General features: G+C 46.2%; 3 protein-coding genes across 4 annotated transcripts in view; 2 read left to right on the forward strand and 1 right to left on the reverse strand.

The window, feature by feature from the left end:
• The window catches only part of LOC133160075 (uncharacterized), a 34,134-nt gene extending 28,708 nt beyond the window's left edge, over positions 1–5,426 (forward strand). The window contains exon 2 of the mRNA XM_061287647.1: positions 3,525–5,426. The gene's annotated coding sequence lies outside the window, so the exon portion shown is untranslated. The remainder of the gene's footprint in view (positions 1–3,524) is intronic.
• A 14,818-nt stretch (positions 5,427–20,244) lies between these two features.
• LOC133159440 (piggyBac transposable element-derived protein 3-like) lies at positions 20,245–21,411 on the forward strand. The gene has a single exon (XM_061286423.1). The coding sequence runs from the start codon at positions 20,245–20,247 to the stop codon at positions 21,409–21,411; it is 1,167 nt and encodes a 388-aa protein (XP_061142407.1).
• Positions 21,412–25,733: 4,322 nt separating this feature from the next.
• The window catches only part of ubxn4 (UBX domain protein 4), an 85,600-nt gene continuing 84,581 nt past the window's right edge, over positions 25,734–26,752 (reverse strand). For both annotated transcript variants that reach the window (XM_061287418.1, XM_061287416.1), the window contains one exon: positions 25,734–26,073. In XM_061287418.1, the coding sequence (XP_061143402.1) occupies positions 26,048–26,073 (26 nt within the window). In that variant the 3' untranslated portion in view covers positions 25,734–26,047. The remainder of the gene's footprint in view (positions 26,074–26,752) is intronic.

Consider the following 26,752-nt stretch of genomic DNA (forward strand, 5'->3'; position numbering starts at 1 on the left):
CTCAATACAGGCTGGAGGTTGACCTTCTGACCACGTGGTGCAGGGACAACAACCTCCTGCTGAACGTCGACAAGACCAAGGAGATTGTTGTGGACTTCCGGAAGGGTCACACCCAACACCTGCCGCTGACCATCGACGGTGCTGTGGTGGAGAGAGTGAGCAGCGCCAAGTTCCTGGGGGTGCACATCAGTGAGGATCTCTCCTGGTCCACCAACACCGCATCACTGACTAAGAAACTCAGGCGAGCGAGCGCCCCTCCGGCCGTCATGACTACATTTTACCGCGGCACCATTGAGAGCGTCCTCTCCAGCTGTATTGCTGTTTGGGGTGGCGGCTGCACTGACTACAACTTGAAGGCCCTGCAGCGCATAGTGAACATGGCTGGTAAGATTATTGGTGCTTTGCTCCCCTCCTTGAAGGACATTTACACCTCCCATCTCACCCGCAAGGCGACCACGATTGTGAGTGATGTGAGTCACCCCGCTCACTCTTTGTTCGAGCTTTTGCCCTCTGGGAAGAGGTACAGAAGCCTGTGCTCCCGCACATCCAGACTCTCAAACAGCTTCATAGTCCAGGCTGTCAGGATCCTGAACTTGCTTCCCCGTTCTGCGTAGTGTCCTGTACTTTTACTGTCTGCATGCACACTGGCTTTTATTTGTTGTGTTATCTATTTATTTATTATTTATTGTTACTCTTATTATTTATTGTTTGTGCCTTCTTGTTTTTTTTTTTCGTTGTTTACTTGTATGTCTATCGTGTACTATGTTTTGTCACCGTGGGATAGGGAAAACGTAATTTCGATCTCTTTGTGTGTCTCGGCATGTGAAGATGTTGACAATAAAGCAGACTTTGACTTTGAAATAATTATAACACCAATCCATCCATTTTCTGTACCGCTTAGTCCCCACGGGGGTCGCGGGCGTGCTGGAGCCTATCCCAGCCGTCATCGGGCAGTAGGCGGGAGACACCCTGAACCAGTTGCCAGCCAATCGCAGGGCACACAGAGACAAACAACCATACGCACTCGCACTCACACCTAGGGACAATTTTGAGTGCTCAATCGGCTTACCAAGCATGCTTTTGGGATGTGGGAGGAAACCGGAGTGCCCGGAGAAAACCTATGCGGGCCCGGGGACAACATGCAAACTCCTCACAAGGAGGACCGGAGGTGGAATCGAACCCGCACCCTCCTAACTGTGAGGCGGACGTGCTACCCAGTGCCCCACCGAGCCATAATTATAACAAATTACATTTTATCGAACCATCCGTGTCCCTCCAAATCATCAAATCCATCAAAATCTTCATTCTCCGTGTCACAACGCCGCTGGTGACTCTGGAAGTACATGCAGCGCTGAGGTGAGACTTATTGTCAGGTGCGGCTCCAATTATTCCAAAGGCCTAGTGCCCACTCATGCGTATTGAAGTGAAAATAACACGTGAAGGGATCAACTATACTATAGTAAGTAAGTAATGTGTATTATTATTACTCAATTTAGTACTGCCTTCAACACTGCAGACGTCAATATTTTATTAGAGCGCCTTAAAACCTGTGTTGGTATTTCAGGGTCAGCACTTCGCTGCTTCAATTTCTATCTATCTGACAGGACCCACCGAGTGGTCCATGGCAACACAACCTCTGAGGTCAATAACGTTACGTGTGGTGTCCCGCAGGGCTCGGTACTCGGACCAATACTACTATTTAGTATTTATATGATTCCGCTTGGGGACATAATACGTAAATACAACATTAGTTTTCAATGTTACGCGGATGACACCCGATTATATATACCGTTATCGATGACAAATCCGCGGGACTGTTGTAATCTTGAGGCGTGCCTTGCGGAGATCAAGCAATGGATGTCTCTCAATTTTCTACGTCTTAACCCAGATAAAACTGAGATGTTGATAATTGGTCCAGGTCGTTATCATCACTTATTTAAGGAAACTTATATACAAATGGATAAATGTCAGTGATACTGCAACTAATCTCGGGGTTATATTTGACCAAATGCTCTCTTTTCAAAAACACATTAAGAACAGAACGAAAATTCCGTTTTTCTTCACCTCCGTAATATTGCTAAGAATTCTCCAATTCTTTCAACTAGTGATGCGGAAACTATTACACATACGTTTAAAACGTCGCGCCTTGATTACTGTAACGCATTGTTCTCTGGTCTTCCTAAGTCCAGTATTAAAGGTTTACAGTTAGTACAAAATGCTGCGGCGAGACGGCTCACACGGGTGAGAACATTTGATCACATTACCCCAATATTAACCAACTTACATTAGCTCCCGGTCCATTTAAGATGTGACTTCAAGGTTCTTTTTTTAACCTATAAATCACTGCATGGCTTAGCGCCTTCGTATCTCGTCGACCTAGTTGTTCCTTCCGTTCCGTCCCGTAACCTCCGCTGGCTAAACGCTAGTCTTTTAGGGCCAAAAAGAAGTCCGCAGGGTCTAGAGCAGTGGTCCCCAACCTTTTTTGCGCCACGGACCGGTTACGTCAGAAATATTTTCGCGGACCGGCATTTATATAAATAATACGTTTATATAAATAAATAAATAATACATTTATAATGAATATATAAATACGATGAAATAAAATGATACGACTGACATAAAAACAAGTACAAATGACAAAAATAAAACTCACCATTACGTTGAATTAGTGCGAGCACTGAGTTTGTTTCTCAGAAACGAGCCGGTCCCATCTAGACGTAATCGGAGACAATGACACCCGAAGGGATTAAGGTTTGTCTTTTATTGCAGGATGCTTGGTCTCCATGTGTTGAAGCAGTTTTGAATGCTTCATTGCCTGGTTAGTTAGCCTGTCGCCACATATTAGCTTTGCGGGCTCGACTGGGGAAACGTCACGTGACCGGGACGAGTGTCTTGACCTGAATTAATTGATCGTCGATAAAAAAAAAAAAAATAATCTGTGCGGTTTGGCGGCCCGGTACCAAGTGACCCACGGATCGGTACCGGTCCGCGACCCGGTGGTAGGGGACCACTGGTCTAGAGCACCCATGTGAAACTCAAGGGCCGGGGGCCCGCCACACAATTTTATGTGGCCCGCAAAGACAAATTGCGCATCGAATTCATGTGTCAATACAAAAATCGCAAATGGTCTTCACTTTTAAAAACATCTTTTTAAAATAATTGAATAGTCTGTACTAATCTCTGATTTGAAAACTACTCATTCATTAGTGTGTTTTGAAGCTTATACTGATTATATGAGGCTCTACATACATTTATTTGGATTGATAATCATAATGCCCCACCGAAGGAAACTATGACTACGATGCGGCCCGTGACAAAAATACGTTTGACACCCCTGCGCTAGACTCTAGCGCATTTTCTTTTCGGGCTCCAGAGCTTTGGAATGCCCTACCGATAGATTTCAGAACTGCTACCTCAGTAGAAACATTTAAGACACGATCGAAGACACATTTTATGCCATGGCCTTTAACCTGTGGTGGCTGATTCGGCTGGAGGTTGCGTTTTTGTCCCCCCCCCCTCCTTAGGTGACGGCTGTCTGGATTTCTCATCGACAATTGGGATGAGGGAACTGCGGCGGATTACCACCTTCAAAGACACTGCCAGGAAAATTGAGGACACCTCCTGCAGCTTCAAATTGGATATCCACTTTTTGATTTTTTATATTATGTATTCTATGTGCCCTCTCTGCATCCATTGCAGCCAGGTCATCCTGGAAGGGGGATCCTCCCATCTGTGGTCCCTTCTCAAAGTTTCTCATTTTTTCCCTGATAGTTTTTTGTTTTTCCTTGCCCTCCTGGGAGTTTAAGATCAGTGGATGTTTGAGAATAATTGTCAATTTTTTGTACATGTGAAGCCCTTTTGAGACTTTCTTGTGATTTAGGGCTATACAAATAAACTTGACTTGATATGGCTTGAATATACGTACTTGTGTTAAAAAAATATTCAATAACTTGATTATATATATGTTTTCTTTATTTGATTAATCTGTATATGTGATATGATTGTATGCTTATGTACTTTAATTGATGAAGTATAAGCAGATGCGGGCTGTAGTCAGCTCGCTAGCCCAGTTAGCATTAGCCCCAAGCGGCTTGCTAACTGCGATGAGTCAGTAAAAACGCATAGCCCTCCCAAGCCAACTCGGTCTACTGGCTCTTGCATCTTGGTCATAGGTGACTCCATTACCCGGAACATTACGCTTACAAATCCAGCCACGGTAATGTGTATCCCTGGAGGCAGAGCACCTGACATAGAAGCTAATCTTAGGGAGCTGGCTCGCAATAGGTCTCGTCAACAGCGTAGGTCCAACAACACTAGCTACTCGGATATAGTGATACACGTTGGCTCCAATGATGTTAGGATGAGGCAATCAGAGATCACATAGAAAAACATAGCGAGGACTTGTGATCTCGCCATAAAGATGAGTCAGCATTGAGTATTTGTCTTTGTCCCCCTGCCTGGTAGAGGCACTGATGAGAGGTTTAGTAGATTAGTCTCCCTTAATCGATGGATGGCCGGTTTCCGTAAGAAGCAGGGACTGTATTTCATAGATAACTGGTCCTCTTTCTGGGGCCCTGACGGGTATCGCTGATGGAACGGTGCCTGGTCCAGATAACATTACATGTCTGCCGAATATTACTCACTCTCTCGACGGTGCTGTGGTGGAGAGAGTGAGCAGCGCCAGGTTCCTGAGGGTGCACATCAGTGAGGATCTCTCCTGGTCCATTAACACCGCGTCACTGGTGAAGAAGGCCCAGCGCCGCCTGTACTTCCTGCGGAAACTCAGGCGAGCGAGCGCTCCTCCGGGCGTCATGACTACATTTTACCGCGGCACCATTGAGAGCGTCCTTCTCCAGCTGTATTGCTGTTTGGGGTGGTAGCTGCACTGACTACAAGGCCCTGCAGCGCATAGTGAACACGGCTGGTAAGATTATTGGTGCTTCACTTCCCTCCTTGAAAGACATTTACACCTCCCATCTCACCCGTAAGGCGACCACGATTGTGAGTGATGTGAGTCACCCCGCTCACTCTTTGTTTGATCTTCTGCCCTCTGGGAAGAGGTACAGGAGCCTGCGCTCCCGCACCACCAGACTCACCAACAGCTTCCTACTCCAGGCTGTTAGGATCCTGAACTCTCTCCCCCTTTCTGCGTAGCATCCTGTACTTTGCGCTATGCTTACTGTCTGCTGTATGCACACTGGCTCAGTTTTGCTCCTCTTATTTATTGTGTTATTTGTTTATTCATCACTCATATTTATTTGTTATTTATTATTTATTGTTTGTGCCTTGTTTTTATTTTGTATCATCTACTTGTATGTCTATCGTGTACTATGTCTCGTCACCGTGGGATAGAGGAAACGGAATTTTGGTTCCTTTGTGTGTCTTGACATATGAAGGGATTGACAATAAAGCAGACTTTGACTTAACTATCCAATTCCTATGGTCATATCTTCCTGCTGCGTTAATAAACATTTTAAAGGTAATGCTGTGCCTAGACAACACAATCTTGCTCGTATTTCGTTTAAAAATCCTCCGATAGATATGAACCCTGATCTACCGATTAGACTCAAACTCGGTTTTATGAATATTAGATAACTTCAATCCAAAGCAGTACTCGTTAATGACCTCATCACAGAACACAATCTAAACATTTTTGGTCTTTGTGAGACCTGGTGAAAACCAAATGAACTGCTGCCGCTTAATGAGGCCTCACCTCCAAATTTTGTGAGCTTGCATGTGGCGCGTCCTCGAAAAAAGGGTGGGGGTGTCGCCCTCATCTCTAATTCCGATCTTAGATTTAGGCCTCGTTCGATTAACGTATTTAAAACATTTGAAGTTCTCACTGTCCGATCCACGGCTTTACCGTCATTTTATCTTGCTGTAATTTACCGTCCACCCGGGGCTAACTCTGGCTTCCTGGATGAATTTTCAGAATTCGTGGCTGATTTAGTGACGAATGCGGATAATATAATAATTATGGGCGATTTCAATATCCACATGAACTTACTGTCAGAGCCACTTTGACATTTCAGACTTGCACCCACATGCTTGTAAAAGTAAAAACGCACCTTTGTGTTTTTTTGTTTTGATGTGCTCCTTAATGTTCAAAGCACCGCGACCTCCATAGCTTATCACATCTTGACAAATAATGCACAAAACCTTCCCTGGGACATCTACTTTACGAATATGTTCCGTCAGGCAGGTGGTTACGGACTGTGTTCCGAGTTGTAAGATGACACTACTCTTGAGCCATGCCCATCTGAAGCAGTTCCTGATCACGTTCGACTATTTCCCTGGCACGATCCTCGTCTTTTTTCTCAAAAACTTTCGCCATGGTGGCTAGAACCTTTGCTAATTAGGCAAATGAGTAGGCAAATGATGTGACGAAAGTAGCGCCAAAATGGTGCTGAAAATAAGGCGGTTGTCGCAATACTGCTGCCCCCCCATCAATAAAAACAATTTTCTCAACGGATCTACACAATTCACGAAAATGATACTCCCGGCGGAAAAAAACACGGAGATTCGCGGATCCACGGAAGAATCTCATCCCTGACAGCATTAAAAAAACATTTCACCAAAAAACTACATTCTCGTTATATTATATCTCACTGTTAATATGAATAATAGTTTCCATAATTTCAGCGCCTGCAGGTCAGATTTATGAAATACCGTTTTTTTCCGTGTATAGTGCGCCCCCATGTATAGTACGCACCCCTAAAATTGGCATGCTGATGCTGGAAAAAAGCTTGTACCCATGTATAATACGCACCCAATTTTTATGAATTTTTTTTTTAATTTTTTTTTTTTTTTTAAAGTCCCAATGATCGTCACACACGCAGGGAGGCAATGGGTCCCATTTTTATAGTCTTTGGTATGGTCTTAACTAGGCTGGATGTAATTTTTTCTGTTGGCGTTTATTTCTCCGACTGCCCATAAACGCACCACCGCGCTCCGTGCGCGCACGGGACAGCAAACGAGCAGGTGATCGAGCAAGCCTTGTCTGATACGAGAGCATTGCGGTCGCATGGAGCGTGTTTGAAGTGAACAGCAGAGAAGAAAGGAACAAGGCAAAGTGTTGTGAAATAGAATATTACCTGTAATACGGATTTAGGTAGAGAACTGAACTCTCGCTCTTTATATAGCTGACGTGTCTTGCGCATCTGTAATGGCGGCCTCCGTATAATATCCGGTTTGCGTGTGTGTGCGTGTGTGCGCGTGTGTGCGAGAGCGAGAGAGAGAGAGCGAGAGAGCGCGAGAGAGAGCGCGAGAGAGAACGCTCAACCGTAGCGCGCCGCCGACCGCCCAACTCGATTATTGTGACAGAGCCGTCGCTGAAATTTAGAAGATATTTTTAAAGTCCTGATGTACTTTCTAAAATTTAAGTGGACCTCAGTGCGCACTGCGCAGGGAGCTTAATTTGGTGCAGCGCGCCGGGCGCTCACTGTCGCATTGCTTAAAGAGCGCCTTTGTGTTTTAGGATGAACAGCAGAGACCAAAGGAACAAGGCAAAGTGTTGTGAAATAAAATATTACCTGTAATACGCATTTTGTTATTTGCTGATTGAAACTGCTACTTAAACTGTGAATTGAAACTAATAGGAAGAAAACAACTCTCGCTCTTTATATAGCTGACGTGTCTTGCGCATCCGTTCTGTGCATTTTATTTCACAACACTTTGCCTTTCTTCTCTGCTGTTCACTTCAAACACGCTCCATGCGACCGCAATGCTCTCGTATCAGACGCTTGCTCGATCACCTGCTCGTTTGCTGTCCCGTGCGCGCACGGAGCGCGGTGGTGCGTTTATGGGCAGTCGGAGAAATCGACGCCAACAAAAAAAATTACATCCAGCCTAGTTAAGACCATACCAAAGACTATAAAAATGGGACCCATTGCCTCCCTACGTGTGTGACGATCATTGGGACTTAAAAAAAAAAAAAAAAAAAAAAAAATTTAAAAAAAAGAATTAAATTTTTTTTTTTGTACCCATGTATAATGCGCACCCCAGATTTTAGGACAATAAATTAGTTAAATTTTGCGCACTATACACGGAAAAAAACGGTATGTTTATCTAATGAGGCAAAATGACATCAAACGGCAAACATTCAGACCAAATACATCATCTTGAAGAATCAGTAAAAGAATACATCTGGATAAAGTAACAAAGAAATCAATAGTATTGTTGGTCTCCTTTTTTGCAAGTGCATCATGGTCTGGAGTAAAATTTGTTGTGTTAATTTTTCGAATAGAGCTGAGGTGTCGGTCCGTTAACCTAGATCTGTGACTGGCTTTGTTGACATTCATGTGGCTGAACGTCTGCTCACACAAGTAGGTCGAGCCAAATTGTCCACTCTTTTTTTAAACACTCGGCACTTAGTGTCCACCTTTCTTTTCCTCGGGCCACTCATTTTAATGGAAGGATTCCAGGGGAAGGTTTGTGGGTGGCATTAGCGTTAAACTGTATCTGGAAGCTCAGCGCGCGAATTACGAGAATGCTGACGTCAGCCCACAGCCCACACTCGAAATTCGGAACTGATGGAAATAGAGTGCGGAGTGCGCCGGGTCCGTACGTACACGCACTTGTGAGTGTGCACCGAGCTTTCTGACACGGCTTCCGGGAGTAAATGCACGGGCGGGCGCTTCCCCATCTATTGAGAAAACATAGTAATTGCAGGGAAAATTACCCCAAAAAAAGTTTAATACAATTTATTCAGGTTTGGCGAGCCGGATAAAACAGCCCCGTGAGCCGGATGTGGCCCGCGGGCCGTAGTTTGCGCACGTCTGATCTAGAGCATTTTCTATTCGGGCTCCAGAGCTTTGGAATGCCCTACCAATGGATATTAGAACTGCTACCTCAGTAGAAACATTTAAGACACGTTTAAAGACACATTTCTATGATATGGCCTTTAATTAACCTGTAGTGGCCGATTTGGCTGGAGTTTGTTTTTTCGCTCCCTCCACCCCATGCCCCTCCAGCCCCCACCCCTTCCCGGCTGGGGAGGTGGTTAGGTGACACCCAAACTGACAGCGGCTGTCTGGATTCTCATGGACCAATTAAGATGAGGGAACTGCAGCGGATTACCCCTTCGAAGACACTGCCAGGACAATCGAGGGCACCTTCTGCAGCTCTTTGCTTTGAATTGGACATCCATTATTTCTTTGATTTTTTTACATTATGTATTTTATGTCCCCTTTCTGCATTCATTGCAGCCTGGTGATCCTAAAAGGCAGATCCTCCCGTCTGTGGTCCCTTCTCAAGGTTTCTCATTTTTTGAGTTTTTCCTTGCCCTCTTGGGAGCTTAAGATGAGTGGATGCTTTGAGAATAATTGTCAATTTGTTTTGTATATGTGAAGCCCTTTGAGACTGCTTTTGATTTAGGGCTATATAAATAAACTTGACTGGTTTCCGTTAGAACTGCAAGGTCACACAATATCACAGAGACATGGCAGAGTCACCCCTTTGTAGGTGGACGGCCAAGAGTACAAAAGTAGGAATCCTGGATGATGGGGGTTAGACATTTCTCCGCAATCTTGCAGAAAAAGCTCCATGGCCGTGTCTCAGTCTTTGTAACATACTACATTAAATAGTAAAACTTAGAATGCAGCCTCCTGGTAATTATTATTAGCATGGCGAGCATTACAGCTGACACATCATGGTTATAAATCCTTCCGTTTTACATTTTACTCATTCAGTTGTGGTCCAAATAAAATGGAACAGCAAAGCTTTTGTCTGACTTGCTCGTCATCATAGCATCACAGGTCTCTCTTTTACCCCTGTTCTGAGGAGCATCTCAGAGCAAGCCGTTTTGGTGCGGTCTCATTAAATGCAAATTATATACCGTTTTTTTTCATGTATAATGCGCAAAATGTAACTAATTTATTGTCCTATAATCTGGGGTGCGCATTATACATGGGTACATTTTTTTTTTTTTTTTGTAAGAAAATCATGGTACAACAATTTTTGAAGAAAATCTTGTCACGGATGGAGTGTGGAAAGGAGCAGGGCGACCAAGTGCAGCTTGGACCAGGGTTCATTAGAGGAACTCAAAACACAGACTTGGTGAACTAACATAACTCTCTAACAAAACCAACAACAGGACTGACCGACAAAGACGTGGACATTACCAAAGACAGGAACAGAAACCTGTGTTATTGTCAAATATTGTTTGTTTTTTAATCTCCATCGCGGACTGGACGTCATACGGAGGCAGTATCACTGCGCATGCGCACTATGGATCCGATGCAAATAGTCCTCTTCTCTTCTTGACTGACAATGAATGTGATAGTTTAATACAATCAGCAAATAACAAAATGCGTATTGTAAAGATGTGGATTAGTGGTTAGGGATGGAGCACTATGGACGAGTCCGGTTAGAGAATCTTGCATCAACTTTATTCTCAACAGCAGTGAGTGTACAGGTTTCCAGGAGTGTATGTTAGTGGGTTTGAGTGTGTACTTGTGTGGGTGTGTATACGTGTGTATATGTGTGTGTGTATGCGTGTGTTGAATATGTGTGTTTGTGTGGTCTATACAGAAGGAAAACAAAGAGAAATAATGTAATTAGATTATGACAGTCAAATTACATCATCTAATAAACATATGCATAAACAGCTATGTAGGGTATCTCCACTACAATAGCACAATGCAAGCAATAACAACTGATATACAGGGCAATAAACTTTACTACTGCTACCACCCTTAATGAACACTCAATAAGTGCGTTACTGCCGCTTTAAGACGTGCACTGCTGGCCAACGGCACTCAGTGTCGGTAATAACAACGTATAGTACACAACTGAACTAAACACAGTAATACATTTCTAACGCTATAGGCACACGTTTGACAAACGTATGACGATAGTACGCAGACAACATGGCGGCACCCCGTGCGAAGCCACTAACCACGCACTTATCCTATACAAGTTATATCCGCTCGTACCAGCAACAGGAAGTAAACAAAGATATGTTCGCTCCCCCAAGTGTACAGGCCAGTCTGCATAACTCACCTGGGGTTTCATAAACGCACACAAATGTCACGGGAAAAAGGGGTTCGTAAGTCCGTTTTCCTCCCTAAGCGTGAGACCAGGAAAGGAGCGTGCAGCGTTCTCATAAGTGTCCCGCTTTCTGAGGAGGCGTTCAAGTGCACCTCGGAAAAGTCGGTGTCGGATCAATAGACTTTCGGACAAAGCCGCCCCCAACTGTCCACGTGGCAGTTGAATTGATTGATTGATTGATTGATTGAATATTTATTGATCCCCAGGGGTGGGGAAATTCAGGCCCCAGCAGTATTCATACCACAGAGTGGGTATACAAAAGACACAGGCTGCCACACAACGGCGCCACAAAGAAAGCCAGAAAGTGCTCAAGATAAAAGCCATCAAAGCAAAACAAAGCTAAAAGACGGAGGGAAAAAAAAACTGTGGCCAACCAGCACCCCTCAATACAAGAGAACACCCCAAAACACACAAAATAGCCTCCACGGGGTCCATAGACAGGTGTAACGGCAGTCCAGTTCAACGGCGCCCAATGGACCGTGGTCGTGAATCGGTGAAAAACATCACAAAGCAGGCAAACGTGTGAGCAGCGTCCTGGGCACCCAGTCGGATGCACGTGCAGATGGTCACCACGGGGCTAGCATGGCGAAAGTCGTTGGTTCCGACGAGCACGAGGAAGCGGAGTCCCTACAGGGGTTGCGGTTGCAAGGCCAAGGCGAGGGACCCGGTCATCACTGGCCGGATAAGCAGGAAGCCGCCGTAGAGTTACGCCGGTCTCGACCGATGATCCCGGTCCCAGGAAGAAAAAATAACAATACAAAATATCCGATCCGAAGAGATACCGAGGTGCGGTAGAAGGCACCAGCATCGCCGAATGGACAAAAAGACAGAAAGAAAAAGGAGAAAAGAAAGAAATAAAGAGGAAAGGAGAGAACACTGCTGGGAGGCAGCCACTTACGGCGCCATACCGAAAGAAAAAAAAAAAAAAGAAAAAAAAAAAGAAATAAAAAATGAATGGGAGAAAGTCTATTTGGTAGTCCCTCCTTCGTCCTTGTCGTCAACAGCTGGAAGAAGAATGAGTCTGGCGACAGGACGAACATAGATGCGGTCTTTTACCTGGACCGTGGCAGTCCGAATGCGTCCATCTGCTCCTGGATGCGTCAGGGTAATCCGACCAACGGGCCATGATGCGCGGGGGAGTTGAGGATCCACGATCAGAACAACGTCGCCTATGGAGAGTGCCTTACCATCTTTCCTCCACTTACTACGCTCTTGGAGCCCTGAAAGGTAGTGACTGATGAAGGATGCCCAGAAACGATCGGCGATGAATTGGCTGTGCCTCCATCGTCTCCTTCCTAGGTCACTGGGGTCATAGACATCTTGGGGAAGGGATGAATCATGACGACCCATTAGGAGGAGGTTAGGTGTGACTGGATCAGGATCCGAGGCATCTGATGACAAATAGCCGAGTGGTTTTGCATTTAATATCCCTTCCACTTCCACTAGAGTTGTCATAAGGACAGATTCAGGAACAGTCTGGTCTCTAAGGACAACACGGAGCGCGGACTTGATTGATCTCACTTCCCTCTCCCATGTGCCACAAAAGTGCGGCGCACTAGGAGGATTGAATCGGAAGGATATTTGCTGTTCAGCAAGTTGGTCTTTCAACTCAGGTGCCATGGCGACGACGGCTTCACGCAACTCCCTCTCACCACCGACAAAGTTGGTGCCATTGTCCATGAGAAGCTCAAATGGTCTCCCACGTCGAGATATGAATCTTCTCAAAGACAACAGGAAAGCGTCCGTGTCCAGGCTCTCCAACAGATCCAGGTGTACTGAGCGAGTTGTCATGCACTTATACACTATACCCCACCTTTTCTCAGTGCGGCGACCGATCCTCACTTGAAAAGGTCTAAAGCAGTCAACTCCTGTTGAATAGAATGGTGGCTTATAGAGTCGTAGTCGAGCCGGTGGGTAATCAGCCATCTTCGGTACATCCGGTTTTGCTCTCCATCGTCGACACTCCAGGCAGGAATATTGATGCTTTCTAATGGCCTCTCGACCACGAATTATCCAAAACCGGCGTCTGAGCTCAGCAAGGACGCGTTCTGGTCCCGGGTGCAGTAGAGAATCATCCGCATTCTTAATGATGAGCTTAGTCACATGATGACTTGGGTCCATGATGACTGGGTGGATGGTATCCAGGTCTAGTCCTTCAGCATGCCTCAATCTACCACCGACTCTCAGTAGCTCTGTGGTTTTGTCGTGTTCTGGTGACAGGGATATAAGATGACTGTTTACAGGAAGAGCACGTCCAACTTTGAGGGCTCTCAATTCCTCAGCAAAGCAGTCTTCTTGGGCCTTTTGAAGCATAAGCTTCTCTGCTTGAAGAAAATCTGTTGCTAAACACTTTGCTGTGGTGTTAGTGTTGGCCGCCCCATGAAGGGAGCTAGCGGTTTCCTGAAGAAGCTCTTGCCAAGTGGAGAATTTACTCAGGTCAGGATGTTGTGTGGGCAAGGCGCTGGAGACTGCTCCCACGAAGGCTGACTTCCTTAACTCGGTAGTGTCTGCTTCTGCCTCAGATGAGGGCATGATGGGCCACTCTCTCTCTGGCAAAAGGAGGAAATGTGGACCTTTGTTCCAGCGGTGATCCTGCACCATCTCTTTCAAGGTGAGTCCTCGGGTTATGTCATCTGCGGGATTGTGTAGACTACCAACATACCGCCATTGAGATGGACTGGTAAGATTCTGAATTTCTGCTACACGTGTTCCAACAAATACTTTGTAGCGGCAGGATTCTGATTTAATCCAGTGGAGCACTGTTGTGGAGTCAGACCAAAGAGTGATGTGCTCAGGCGTTACTGTGAGCTCAGTCTCGATCACTTTTGCCAGCTGTGCCCCTGTAAGTGCGGCGCTGAGTTTGAGACGCGGGATGGACAGCTGCTTACGCGGCGCTACTCTCGATCTGGCAAACACAAAGGAAACGAAGACTTGTCTGTCATCCGTTATTTGCATGTAAGCTACTGATCCGTAGGCGCGCTCTGAAGCATCACAGAAGATGTGAATATGACGGGCTGCATTGACGGTATTTCCACTGGCTGGTGAATAGGGACGAGGTAACTTGAGTTGCTGCAGAGTAGGAATTTCCTGCACCCAACTCAACCATTTTCCGAGAAGTTCAGATGGTTGAATCTTGTCATCCCAGCCAATGTTAGCCTTCCACATGTCCTGGACAAGCACTGTACATCTTGTGGTAAATGGCACAATGTAGCCCAATGGGTCGTAAAGCTTGGCAAGGACGCTGTAGACGTTACGTAGAGTGGCAGCTGAAGGCTCGTTAGAGCGATGCTTATAACTCAACGTGTCGCTCAAACAATCCCAGCACAGTCCAAGTGTGGGTACTTGAAGGTTGTCACTGGCCTTGGACAGCCATAGCTCACTGCTAGTCGATTGTGCTTCAGGGGGTAGGTGTGCGACAACTTCAGGCACATTACTGGCCCATTGTCTGATCTCGAAACCTCCCTTTCTCAGAAGTGCTCGCAAGTCATTGACCAAAGCCTTGGCATCTTCTGGTTTACTTACACTGTGAAGGCAATTGTCGACATAGAAGGACTGCTCGATCACATGCGTGAGGGGGGAATCTGGACGTTCATGGTCTCTGACGTGCTGCTGCAGGGCGAAGACGGCGCAACAGGGGCTACACGTTGTACCAAATGGTAACACCTCCCGTTGGTATATCCGTGGTTCAGACGTTCTTTGCATGTCCCGCCACAGGAAACGTAGGAGAGGTTTGTCTTTTGGCATTAAGCGGATCTGATGGAACATTGACTTGATATCTCCACTGATGGCGACAGCATGACATCGAAACCGCATCAGGACACCAATCATGGTTGGACCAAGCGTCGGTCCCGGGAGGAGTTGGTCATTCAATGAGAGGCCATTGAAGGAGAAGGAACAATTGAAGACAACTCTGTCCTTTCCATTGTGGTGCACCATATGGTGTGGTACATACCACGATTCGGTCACAGTTTCGGCCTCTTTCGTAGAGTTCTCTGAAACGTAGCCGGCCTGAAGTAGTTTGTCCATCTCCGTACAGTATGAAGCTGCTCGAGCTGTGTCCTTGGCTAGCCGGCGTTCAGTGCCACGTAGGTTGGGCATCACAGCAGCTGGCGAAGCACAAAGTGGGATGGCTGGCTGACGCCTCAACAGTGGAGTAGCATAGCGCTGGGTACCGTCAATAGATACGCGTTCGGAGGCTGTCTGTAGTAGGGTGAGAGCCTGCTGGTCTTGCTTAGAACGGGTTGCAGTCTTCTCACTGATATGGGGAACTGTATCGATATGCCAAAGGCGTTCCACAATCCTGATAAGTTCTGTATATGGTGGTTCAGTGGCGATGTGAAAACAGTAAGGCTGGTGAGAAGCAACTGGAATGACGTCTGACGGACCTTGCAAGGACCAACCGAGCCTTGTACAGACTGCCATGGGACTGCCAGATGGGCCTGATCGGACGGGCTGTGTTGGTGAGAGCAGATGGGCCATATCTGAGCCGATGAGGAGTAGAGGTTGTGCTCTGTGAATAGGCGTCAAGGGAAGTCCTTTGAGATGCTCATAGCGCTTCTGGAGAGCTGCTACTGGGTACGTGTGCTCAGACAAGCTAAGACTATCTGCGGTGAACGCGTGTCGAATGCAAAACTTCTGGTTTGGCTTGAAGACAGGGGATACATGAACGCTGACGCAGGAACCTTTCAGCTCCTTCACCTCTTGCTGGACGGTCCTAAGATGTAGCGTCTCTGGGTGCTGTGAGAGTTGTAGTTGTTCTACAGCTTGAGGGAGGATAATCGTTCTCTCTGAACCATCATCAAGCACTGCAAATGTCTCAAGGACGCGATCGCCATGATGTAGAAGCACTTTGACAACTTTCAGTAGCACTCTTTGAGGGCTTCTGGGCTGTTCGATGTAGATAGTGGGTGTTGGATTACTAACCAGCAGCACTGTCTGCGAAGACTCTTGGATGGCATCATGCAGAACTGTAAGGTGTTTCTCTTTGCATGTCTTACACGGCCGTTTAAGCGTGCAGGCTGTAGCTTTGTGTGCTCGGCCGCACCTCCAACATCGGTCACCTTCCTGGATCCACTTCTTAATCTCAGCAGGGGACAGTTTCTTGAAGTCGAGACATGAGTTGAGATAGTGCTCCTTATTGTTACAGAATGGGCAATAAGGGCTGAGTTTGAAGGCTTGAGGCTTCGGCTGAGTGGTCTCTTTGGTGGCTGTCTCCCTTGTACAGAGGAAGACTGATGCGGTCTTATCTCTGGGCTTTGAACGAAACTGTTCTCTCTTAGGTGTAGAAGGCCCGGTAGAGTTATAGAGAAGGGTAGCTCGACTGGCCAGACGCTTTGCTTGAGCCTTCATCTGGAGCCATGCGGCAAAGTCAGGCAGGGAGTAGGTGAGCTCTGAACCGGGCTGCAGGATGTTGCGAACGAGGCAATATTCCACAAATCCATCTCTGTGGGATGGAGACAGTTTGCTTAACAGGCGGTCAACATGGGAACCGCACCGGAGCTCGTAACCTACAGGTCCCTCTAGCGTCCGCAGCATACCGACCAGTGACTGGACAGAGAGGGCAAAGGAGTCGAATGCATCAGCATCTCCAAATTTGATGGCTGGGGAGTTGAGTATTGCCCCTAATTCGCTTTGGACCAGTTGTCTCGGTTGTCCGTATTTGTCTTGTAGAGCTCCCACTGCTGCTGTGTATGGTGCCGGGTCATACATGTATGATTTGGCCAACTGCAGAGCACTCGGGAGCTTGAGCTGACCCAGGAGCACTTGATATTTATAGTGTTCGCTGAGATGAGTGTGACTGTTCATCAAGTTGTCGAGTGCCATCTTCAAAAGTGCAAAGTCGCTTTCTCTACCACTCTCAAAGAAGGGAAGTGTTGGTTTGGGGATGCCATAGGATGTAGCAATCAAGGTCTCCATGCCTGGGTAGGTCCAAGGCGGTGCAGCGGGGACGGGTGTTGCAGTTGGTGTAATGGGTTGAGAAAATGGCATTGTAGGAGGTGGTGGCATCACTGAAGTTGCCAGTGGTGGTGTTGTGAAGCTTGTACTGGTAGGGGAAACACCTGGATATTGAGATGGGAGACTTGTAATCGGTAGCGTTCCAACGGCATGGCTTGTCACCGTGGGGAGGACGGGCGAGGATGATACACGTCCAGGTGGAAATGCAGCTACTGTTGCCGCAATGGATGGTCCGCTGACAGGAACACTATCTTGGGCACTTGTGATGAGATTAGCGGGTGGTGCTACTATCTGTCCAGGGACAGTAACTGGAGGTGGTATTTGAACGGGCGCTGGAGGTGGCGGTTGTACAGGTGGATGCTGGGTGAGAACGAAGGGCACCCGCGGTGGCTGTGATCGCAGCGACGGCTTGGAGAATGTAGCGGGAGCTGATGAAGTGGACAAGGCATCATCGTTCGTCTCTGATAGGTAGGTCTTCACAAGACTGGCAATATGTACCTCTTTCTCCAGCTTCTTCAAGCGCCTGCGTCTCCCCATCTCTTTAGCTAGTCTCTCTTTAGCCAAATGTGCCTCTTCTTGTAGCCGTTGTCCTTCCCTGGCTTGGGCATCCAATGCTGCAGCCTCCAAGTCAGCCTTTCTTTCCTCTTCTATTTCCTGTTGTAGGTCTGTAAGCTACAAACCCTTTATCTCCTCTTCTAATGCAGCTGCTTGTATATCTGATGTGCTTTGAAGCAGACTGAGACCGTTTGACATCTGAGAGGATCGTCGTGAATGTGCAGCTGACCGGTAACTTGTCAAACTCCTTGCTCTGGTTGACAGACCCTGGCCTAGTTGTCCTACAGGTGTAGAGGAAGCTTGGGCTACAGGTTGTTGAGAGGGCAAAAGAGTGACTTCATATGGGTCCAAATGTGCAGGTGGACGAGGATCTCTCTTGGGTCGGGCCGATGACTCCCGCTGCTGATCAGTTGTTGATTCCATAGTGTCCGGAACCCTAATCCGGCTCGAAGGACCATGTAAAGATGTGGATTAGTGGTTAGGGATGGAGCACTATGGACGAGTCCGGTTAGAGAATCTTGCATCAACTTTATTCTCAACAGCAGTGAGTGTACAGGTTTCCAGGAGTGTATGTTAGTGGGTTTGAGTGTGTACTTGTGTGGGTGTGTATACATGTGTGTATATGTGTGTGTGTATGCGTGTGTTGTATATGTGTGTTTGGGTGGTCTATACAGAAGGAAAACAAAGAGAAATAATGTAATTAGATTATGACAGTCAAATTACATCATGTAATAAACATATGCATAAACAACTATGTAGGGTATCGCCACTACAATATATACAGCTGATATACAGGGCAATAAACTTTACTACTGCTACCACCCTTAATGAACATTCACTAAGTGCGTTACTGCCGCTTTAAGACGTGCACTGCTGGCCGACGGCACTCAGTGTCGGTAATAACAACGTATAGTACACAACTGAACTAAACACAGTAATACATTTCTAACGCTATAGGCACACGTTTGACAAACATGACGATAGTACGCAGACAACATGGCGGCACCCCGTGCGAAGCCACTAACCACGCACTTATCCTATACAAGTTATATCCGCTCGTACCAGCAACAAGAAGTAAACAAAGATATGTTCGCTCCCCCAAGTGTACAGGCCAGTCTGCATAACTCACCTGGGGTTTCATAAACGCACACAAATGTCACGGGAAAAAGGGGTTCGTAAGTCCGTTTTCCTCCCTAAGCGCGAGACCAGGAAAGGAGCGTGCAGCGTTCTCATAAGTGTCCCGCTTTCTGAGGAGGCGTTCAAGTGCACCTCGGAAAAGTCGGTGTCGGATCAATAGACTTTCGGACACGTATTACAGGTAATATTTTATTTCACAACACTTTGCCTTGTTCCTTTCGTCTCTGCTGTTCACTTCAAACACGCTCCATACGAACGCAATGCTCTCGTATCTCGATCACCTGCTCGTTTGCTGTCACAATGTACCCTACACAAATCTGAAACATTTGTTGCGGCTCCGAGTCACGACGAGGGGCAAGTTTTGGTTTCCAAGGGTGTTTTTATTCCTTTTCAACTTCTCTCCCATGCCTTTTTCACATGTCCGCACGTCACTTTCCTCTTTTCATTTTAACCGGTGGTGCCTTTACCGGCAGTCGGAGAAATCAACGCCAACAAAAAAAATACATCCAGCCTAATTAAGACCATACCAAAGACTATAAAAATGGGACCCATTGCCTCCCTGCTTGGCACCCAGCCGTTTCAGCCTTTAGTCTATATGTAGACGCTCCAATTTCTGCAGCTTCCGGCGCCGTCAAATGACGACAAGCATTCGTGCCGATTGTATCCGGTTATAACCAACCTTTGACCTGTCGAACCCGGAAGCACTGCCATTTTCCCAGTTTATGAGTCACTCATGCTAAGTGAGCGAAGCCAGACGATCGCGATTCACGATGGAAGATGCAAAAAGGTGAGCTCCGGGAAATTATGATAGACTCGAGATAGCAGGGTGAAACTTTTAGGGAACAATTATCATATAATGGTTATTGACAGATGTGATTGCAGTGATGATTCGCCCTAACGTATTTCCTCTATGTATTGTTTAATGTGAAACATCTATACATAGACTTTCCGCGTCTATGGGTACAAAGTCGGCGATGGAGGTCTTCGATGCAATCGAAGATGAGGACGCAGTTGTGGATAAAATCTTTATTGCTCCACCAGTTCAGTTTCGAGTCTGACGAAGACACGGGCGAGGAAGACTGCGGAGGAACGTTCAATAATCTCTCGGGACGGCATCTTAGCGCTCCCGCCGCCGACGGACGTGTGATCGGAGATGATGATGATGGCGACACTGAGGAAGAAGAGGAGCCCCAACAGGCCTCCACCTCAAAGAAACGCTCGCAGAAAGATGCGTTGGACTACAATTGGACCAACAGTAAAACGCGCCTGACAAAATTCCCGGACGCCAGGCCTCTCGCCGTCCCCACAATTTTGGTTGGAAAGAGCGCAGTTCAGAAGCTGGAGTTCTTCCTTTCTGATCTATATCCTCACCTTCTTCGAGAGACCATCAAGTATGCGGCGGTGACTGACTCCAACTTCCAGCTCACCATCGGAGAATTGAAGCGCGTGGTGGGGATCTTGCTGCTCTCGGGTTACCACCAGCTCCCCAGTCGCCGACACTACTGGAACACAGATTAAGATCTCCATTGCGCCCTCGTCGCTGGGGCCATGTCACGCAACAGGTTCGAGGAGATCATCCGCTACATTCACTGTGCCGACAACACGCGCCAGAACAGCAGCGATCGGATGACAAAGCTGCGTCCCATGATGGACATCCTCAACGCTCGGTTCGGGGAGGCGTATCCAATGGACTGCAATCTTGATCTGGACGAGGCAATGATTGAATACTTTGGAAGACATGGATGCAAGCAAGCAATCCGAAACAAGCTGGTGCGGTTCGGCTACAAGGCCTGGTGCCTGAACAGTGGGACCAACGGCTTCCTGCTCCACTTCGACATCTACCAGGGGGCGAGTGTAGATGCCTCTGAAGTGGAACGCAAGTTCGGCAAGGGCGGTGGCACGCTCCTTCGACTTCTGGACAACCTCCCCAATGCTGTGCGTGCACTTCCGCTGCGCATCTACATAAAAAACTATTTCACCGGCCTCCCGCTAGTTGCAGAGCTGCGCAGGCGGAGCTACGCTTGCACGGGGACGATCCGAGAAAACCGCATCCCGCGCTCTTGCCCGATGACAGATCAGAAGGCTATGAAGAGGAAGCCGCGTGGTGCCGTGTCTGTCGTGTACGACACGGCAAACAAGATTGCGCTCACTCGGTGGAAGGATAACGCCGTGGTCACCATCGCCTCCACCCTCGCCGCTGAGCATCCTCTGCAGAAGGTGTCACGCTGGTCAAGGCAGGAGAAGAAGAAGGTGGCAGTGGACCAGCCATTTGTTGTCCAGCTGTACAACCGCAGCATGGGCGGCACGGACCGCGCCGACCAGAGCATCGAGCTCTACCGCATCAACATGCGGCGGAAGAAGTGGTGGTGGCCGATATTCACCTGGATGCTGGACGCGGCCGTCTTCAACGCATGGGTGCTGCACCGGCTGGATGAGCACGGCGGGATGTCTCTGCTGGAGTTCCGACGCGATGTGGCCCGAACTCTGGTTGCAGCACCAGGCGCCACTCGAGCTCGGAGATCGGGCAGACCGCGCGTGTGTGCAGTTGCGAATGACTCCCGCTTCGACACCGTGGAGCACTGGCCGGAAGTGGCGGCGCAAGGCCGAAAGTGCGCACTGCCGACTTGCAAGTCGCGTCCGTCCAGTGCGTGCTGCAAGTGCCGCGTGGCACTGTGCACTGTGAAGTGTTTCCGTGCTTACCACCAGCCGGAATAAAATGTGTGAGAAGCACTGGTCGCGTGATCCGTTTTCTGACCGGAAGTGGCGGCGCAAGGCTGAACATCATCACTGCTGAGTTACAGTTTATATCTGTGTTTATGGTACCGCAAGTTTGAAAGTTTGTTGCTGAAAGTTTGTTGCAAATAAATACGGCTATGAAAGCCACTTGTGTTCATAGAAACTTTGGCATTTTCTTACGGCTGGTCCCCATACCCTGGGGATGACGGCCGCCGTTGCACATGCACGCCCATTGAAAATTGTGGAAATGGTTCCTTTCATGTTGCAGACAGCTGTTACGTGTAAAACACAACTATCTCTGAACATTCAAATAAATTACATGACGCTACACTTGCAAATCGTCAGAATGCTCCGATTTTTGTGCACGTATCAGCACATAGTCTATATATAGATGCCGCATATTTCATATGCGCGACGTCATAACCAAAAAAGCGCGGCATATTCGTACTTAGGGACACCTAAGGACCCAAAAAATATGCACCTTTTTAGAAATAACGATTTGGGCAGAAACGGTTAAGGGTTGGAATTGGGGGGTTAGATCACCAAATGATTCCCGAGCGCGGCGCCGCTGCTGCTCACTGCTCCCCTCTCCCCCAGGGGATGGATCAAAATCACACGGGGATGGGTCAAATGCAGAGGACAAATTTCACCACACCCAGATGCGTGTGTGACAATCATTGGGACTTTGGGTGCGTATTATACATGGGTACAGGCTTTTTTCCAGCATCGACATGCCATTTTTAGGGTGCGTATTATACATGGGGGCGCGTTATACATGGAAGAAAACGGTACTGAACACTCCGCTCCCTCCAGGTTGGAAGATGTGTGCCTCCCTTTCCTGTAGGACAAATTTGTTTGCTGAAGTACAGTTTACTTGCGACACAGACGCTTTTTGATTGATTAGAAGATGTCAACAGCAGAAGACTTGTCCATCCAACCATACATAACAAAAAATCCCCTCACAATATTTATGAACACGTCTTGTAAACAAGCACTGCAGTCAAGTTAAGTAAGCTAATGCTAGCAAATGCCTTAACATATTATTGTGCTCCCCAAGAACAAAATAGTATGTTCGATGCAATTCATCTGATGCAACTACCATATTTTCTACAAGTCGCTCCGGAGCATAAGTCGCTCCACCCATAAAATGCATAATAAAGAAAAAGACATATAAGTCACACCGGAGTTTAAGTCCCATTTTTGGGGCCAATTAATTTGATAAAATCCAACACCAAGAACAGACGTCATCTTGAAAGGCAATTTAAAATAAAAATAGAATAGGCAACAACAGGTACTGTATGCTAACGTTACGTCAACACATGAACAAGGAACTGAGAATGTGTCTGAGTTATTAAGAGTTATTCAAATAACTATAGCATAAATAACATGCGAACAAGTTTATCGAACCATCCGCGTCACTCCATCCATCCATCCATTTTCTGAACCGCTTAGTCCCCACGGGGGTCGCGGGAGTGCTGGAGCCTATCCCAGCGGTGATCGGGCAGTAGGTGGGGGACACCCTGAACCGGTTGCCAGCCAATCGCAGGGCACACAGAGACAAACAACCATTTGCACTCGCACTCACACCTAGGGACAATTTGGAGACTTCAATCGGCCTACCAAGCATGTTTTGGGGATGTGGGAGGAAACCGGAGTGCCCGGAGTAAACCCACGCGGGCCCGGGGAGAACATGCAAACTCCGCACAGGGAGGGCCAGAGGTGGAATCGAACCCGCAACCTCCTAACTGTGAGGCGGACGTGCTACCCAGTGCGTCACCGAGGCGCCATCCGCGTCACTCCAAATCATAAAATCCAACGTGATCTTCATCCTTAAACAACTCTGCAAACCCCATAAGTAAAAGATGCAGCGCTTTCTCTTCTACGTGGCTTACGTCAGACTCATCATCAGTTGCAGTTCCAATTATTCCACAGGCCTAGAGTGCCCTCATGCGGTTTAGTGTGAAAATAACATGTGAAATGGTATAACGTGTTAATAATTTCACACATAAGTCGCTCCTGAGTGTAAGTCGCATGAAAAACTATGAAACTATGAACCATACTTAACTATGAAAAAAACTGATTTATAGTTTATCGTAAAATATGGTGCTCATAATACATCCAAAAGAAGTGAAAACAAATCAGCAGAAAGACTGATGCTAATGCTATAATATGAAGGCAAAACAGACACGCAATAATATGAAAGTGAAATAGTTTATTCTTGTGTCATCTCGAGCTACCGCTACTATGTCCGTCGTTTCAATCGATCAAAGGAGCTTGAATCCTCAATGAAAATTCTTCTCTATACTGACGAGATTTCTAAAACACTTTGCCCACAGATGTGGGAATTTCGTCATGAAAACTGAAATTTAACCAGGCACTTCTTTGAGGTTCTGATGTTGGTGATGGTGTAATCAGTTGTTTGAATTAATGCATCAAAAAATGGAACATTTTGATCTCTCCACTTCAACATCCTTGAGATGTTTGGACTACAAAAGTCTCTCTGTGTAATAAAGATGGCGGATTCGCAAAACATAATAGAAAATGGATAAAATTTAACGGAGTATATAGTATCCCACAGATTATGAAAGTATCAATGCAGCACCTGGAGGGATTAGATTACTTTTCTACAATCCTGGAGACTCCAAGTGCACAATTAAATGTATTTAAAAGCTAAAAAAAAGGGAATTTTCTATGTCTATAAAGAACTGGGAAAATGTAACACACAACAAAGAAACTCATCAGAAAAACATACGTATGCACGCACACACAAAGTATTGAAACAAAAAGATTGTCACATGTCCTGGCAACATTTCTAAAGCATATCATAATGTTTATGCAAAGTTACTTTTGTCTTTGTGTCTATTCTTGTCAGGGTTGCTCCTTTTTTTTATTTTGGTGATCCCATGTCCTGTGGCTCCAATTGTCAAATGCTGCAGTTTTAGGCTGGGTGGGGTGGTTTCTGGAGTGCACTCACCTGCAGCTGATCAGCAATTAACTCCTGAGTAAAATGCTGCATTCGAGGAAATTGAGAAGAACTCCTGAGTATAATGTTGGATTCGAGGAAAGTTTTACTTTTCTGATTAGAAAAATGCACAAGAACGCCCCTTTGAATTGTCAGGTCCAAGTCAGAAATAAAAAGGATACCGAATTCACTGACGGACTACAGCGAAGGCATGTTAACCTTGTTTTCTGGATTGCTTTCTATGCGTACTTGAGCTTAAAGTATTTTTTTAGGTGGTCCTTATAAAGTGTTTGCAAAAACACTGTTTTAATCTATGTAGTGATGACTGTTGGGAAAATATACTTTTTACATTATCCTTAGATTCTATGTATCTACGTATGTGTGCAAGATCTTCCGCAGTATGTTCGGCGGACGTGCTACCCAGTGCTATATATAAATATATATATACTATATATATATTAGGGGTGTAACGATTCATCGATACACATTGATTATTCGATATAATGCTCTACGATTTATTGGCATCGATGCTAAACGTATACATCGATTTATATCGCCGTGTTTGACCTCGGACATTAGACGCGACTTTATTTTGAAATCCAGTTTATTGTTGCTTGCTTCCTCTTTCCGGGAGCGCACTGCGCGTGTTGTGAGCAGAGCAGGCACGTGAAAGGGGAGTCGACAACAAGTACGCGGCTCCTGGGCTGGTGCTATGGCTAGTGTCCAAAAAGATGAGGACATTTGCTCCCCTATTGGCTTCAAGTCATTCGTTTGGAAGCACTTTGGATTCCAAAGAAAAGATGGCTCAACGGACAAGACACGTGCAGTTTGTAAATCCTGCCATGCGGTGATCAAATATTCAGGGACCACAAATCTCAGCGCACATTTAAAGAAAAAACACGACATCAAAGTTCAGTGTTAAAATAAGCACTTTGTATACTACAATACTCTTGTAATTTCCTAAATAAATAGTTTGCAGTACCTTGTTGATTTTGCATATGAATTGTTAGATATCAGGATATTGTTCTATATTTTTCATTAAAAAAAATATATATATCGATCATAGAGCACTATATCGTGATGTATCGTGAATGAATCACAGCAGGCTTTAAGATATCGGCAAATATCTTATCGTGATTCTTTGTATCATGACAAAACCCGCGATTTACACCCCATATATATATATATATATATATATATATATATATATATATATACACACACACACACACACACATACATACACGCGCACGCACACTCACACACAATTAATGACGTTCATGTATGTGTAGACACTGGTTAAGTTGTTGATTTCTCATGATCAATAGGAAACAGATAATTCTGCAAATTATGCAACACTTTATTTCTATAAATCTCTGATAGTGTTTACATTCTCAAATAATCCCTTTGACAACATTCCAACAGGTGAGCAATTATTTAAATTAGTGCATATATTATTATTATTATTATCTATTACTTAACTGGGATTGAACAGTTGTGACAGCGATATTGGAACAGACAGAAAAAAGCTACTTTTACAGAGCTACATTTGCTGGGTAGAGTTTCCATTCCAAGTGTTGTTATCGTCCTCACTATCCTCTTGAGCCCTGAGCTGGCAGATATTACCATCTTTCTTGAAGTTCTTGGGACGGTTTATAGAAGCCTTGGAAAGCGATTCTCTGAAAAGACACAAAAGAAAATAAACTAACTTATCACAACGACAGAGGTGGCAGGGTGGCTCTCACCCAGAAACTTTAATACATTTTTTTGTAAGGGGACTCTGGTTGATGCTGCTGACCCACAGCAAAAAGGTCCTCTACGTCTGCCTCTCGGTCTCTGAGCCAGGTGTTTTTGTTGGCCTCTGTTTCCTTTTTATTGTGGGTTCCATTTAAAGGCTTGTCTCGTAATAGTGTTTGCTGGCTTTCGGAGGGTGTTTGCTGACTTTCGGAGGGTGTTTCCAATCCATCCCTAGCGCCGTTTCTTTATTTACTCTTCCACAGGTAGCTGGTTTGGTCTCTTCCAAAATTTGTTGATGCTGATAGTCTCTGGCCAGTGGATGTGAAGAATCTTGCGCAGGCAGCCGTTGATATATACAGTAATCCTTCGCGACTTCGTGGTTCACCTATTGCGGCCTCGCTCCATTGCGAATTTCTTTTTTTTTTAAACAAATATTGCAGATAGATTTGGTGCATAGTTTTTTTTTTTTTTTTTTTAAGTCTGCCTCGCACACGGCCGCATGCACAGACACACGCACAGACACACACACACAGCGTCATATGCAATAAAGCACACAAACCAGGCAACAAGACAGGCAAGTGCAACCGTACACTATCACCGACTCCCCGATGGTTGCGGATT

This window comes from Syngnathus typhle, linkage group LG9 (genome assembly GCF_033458585.1).
Source record: "Syngnathus typhle isolate RoL2023-S1 ecotype Sweden linkage group LG9, RoL_Styp_1.0, whole genome shotgun sequence".
NCBI classification, from domain to species: Eukaryota; Metazoa; Chordata; class Actinopteri; order Syngnathiformes; family Syngnathidae; genus Syngnathus; species Syngnathus typhle.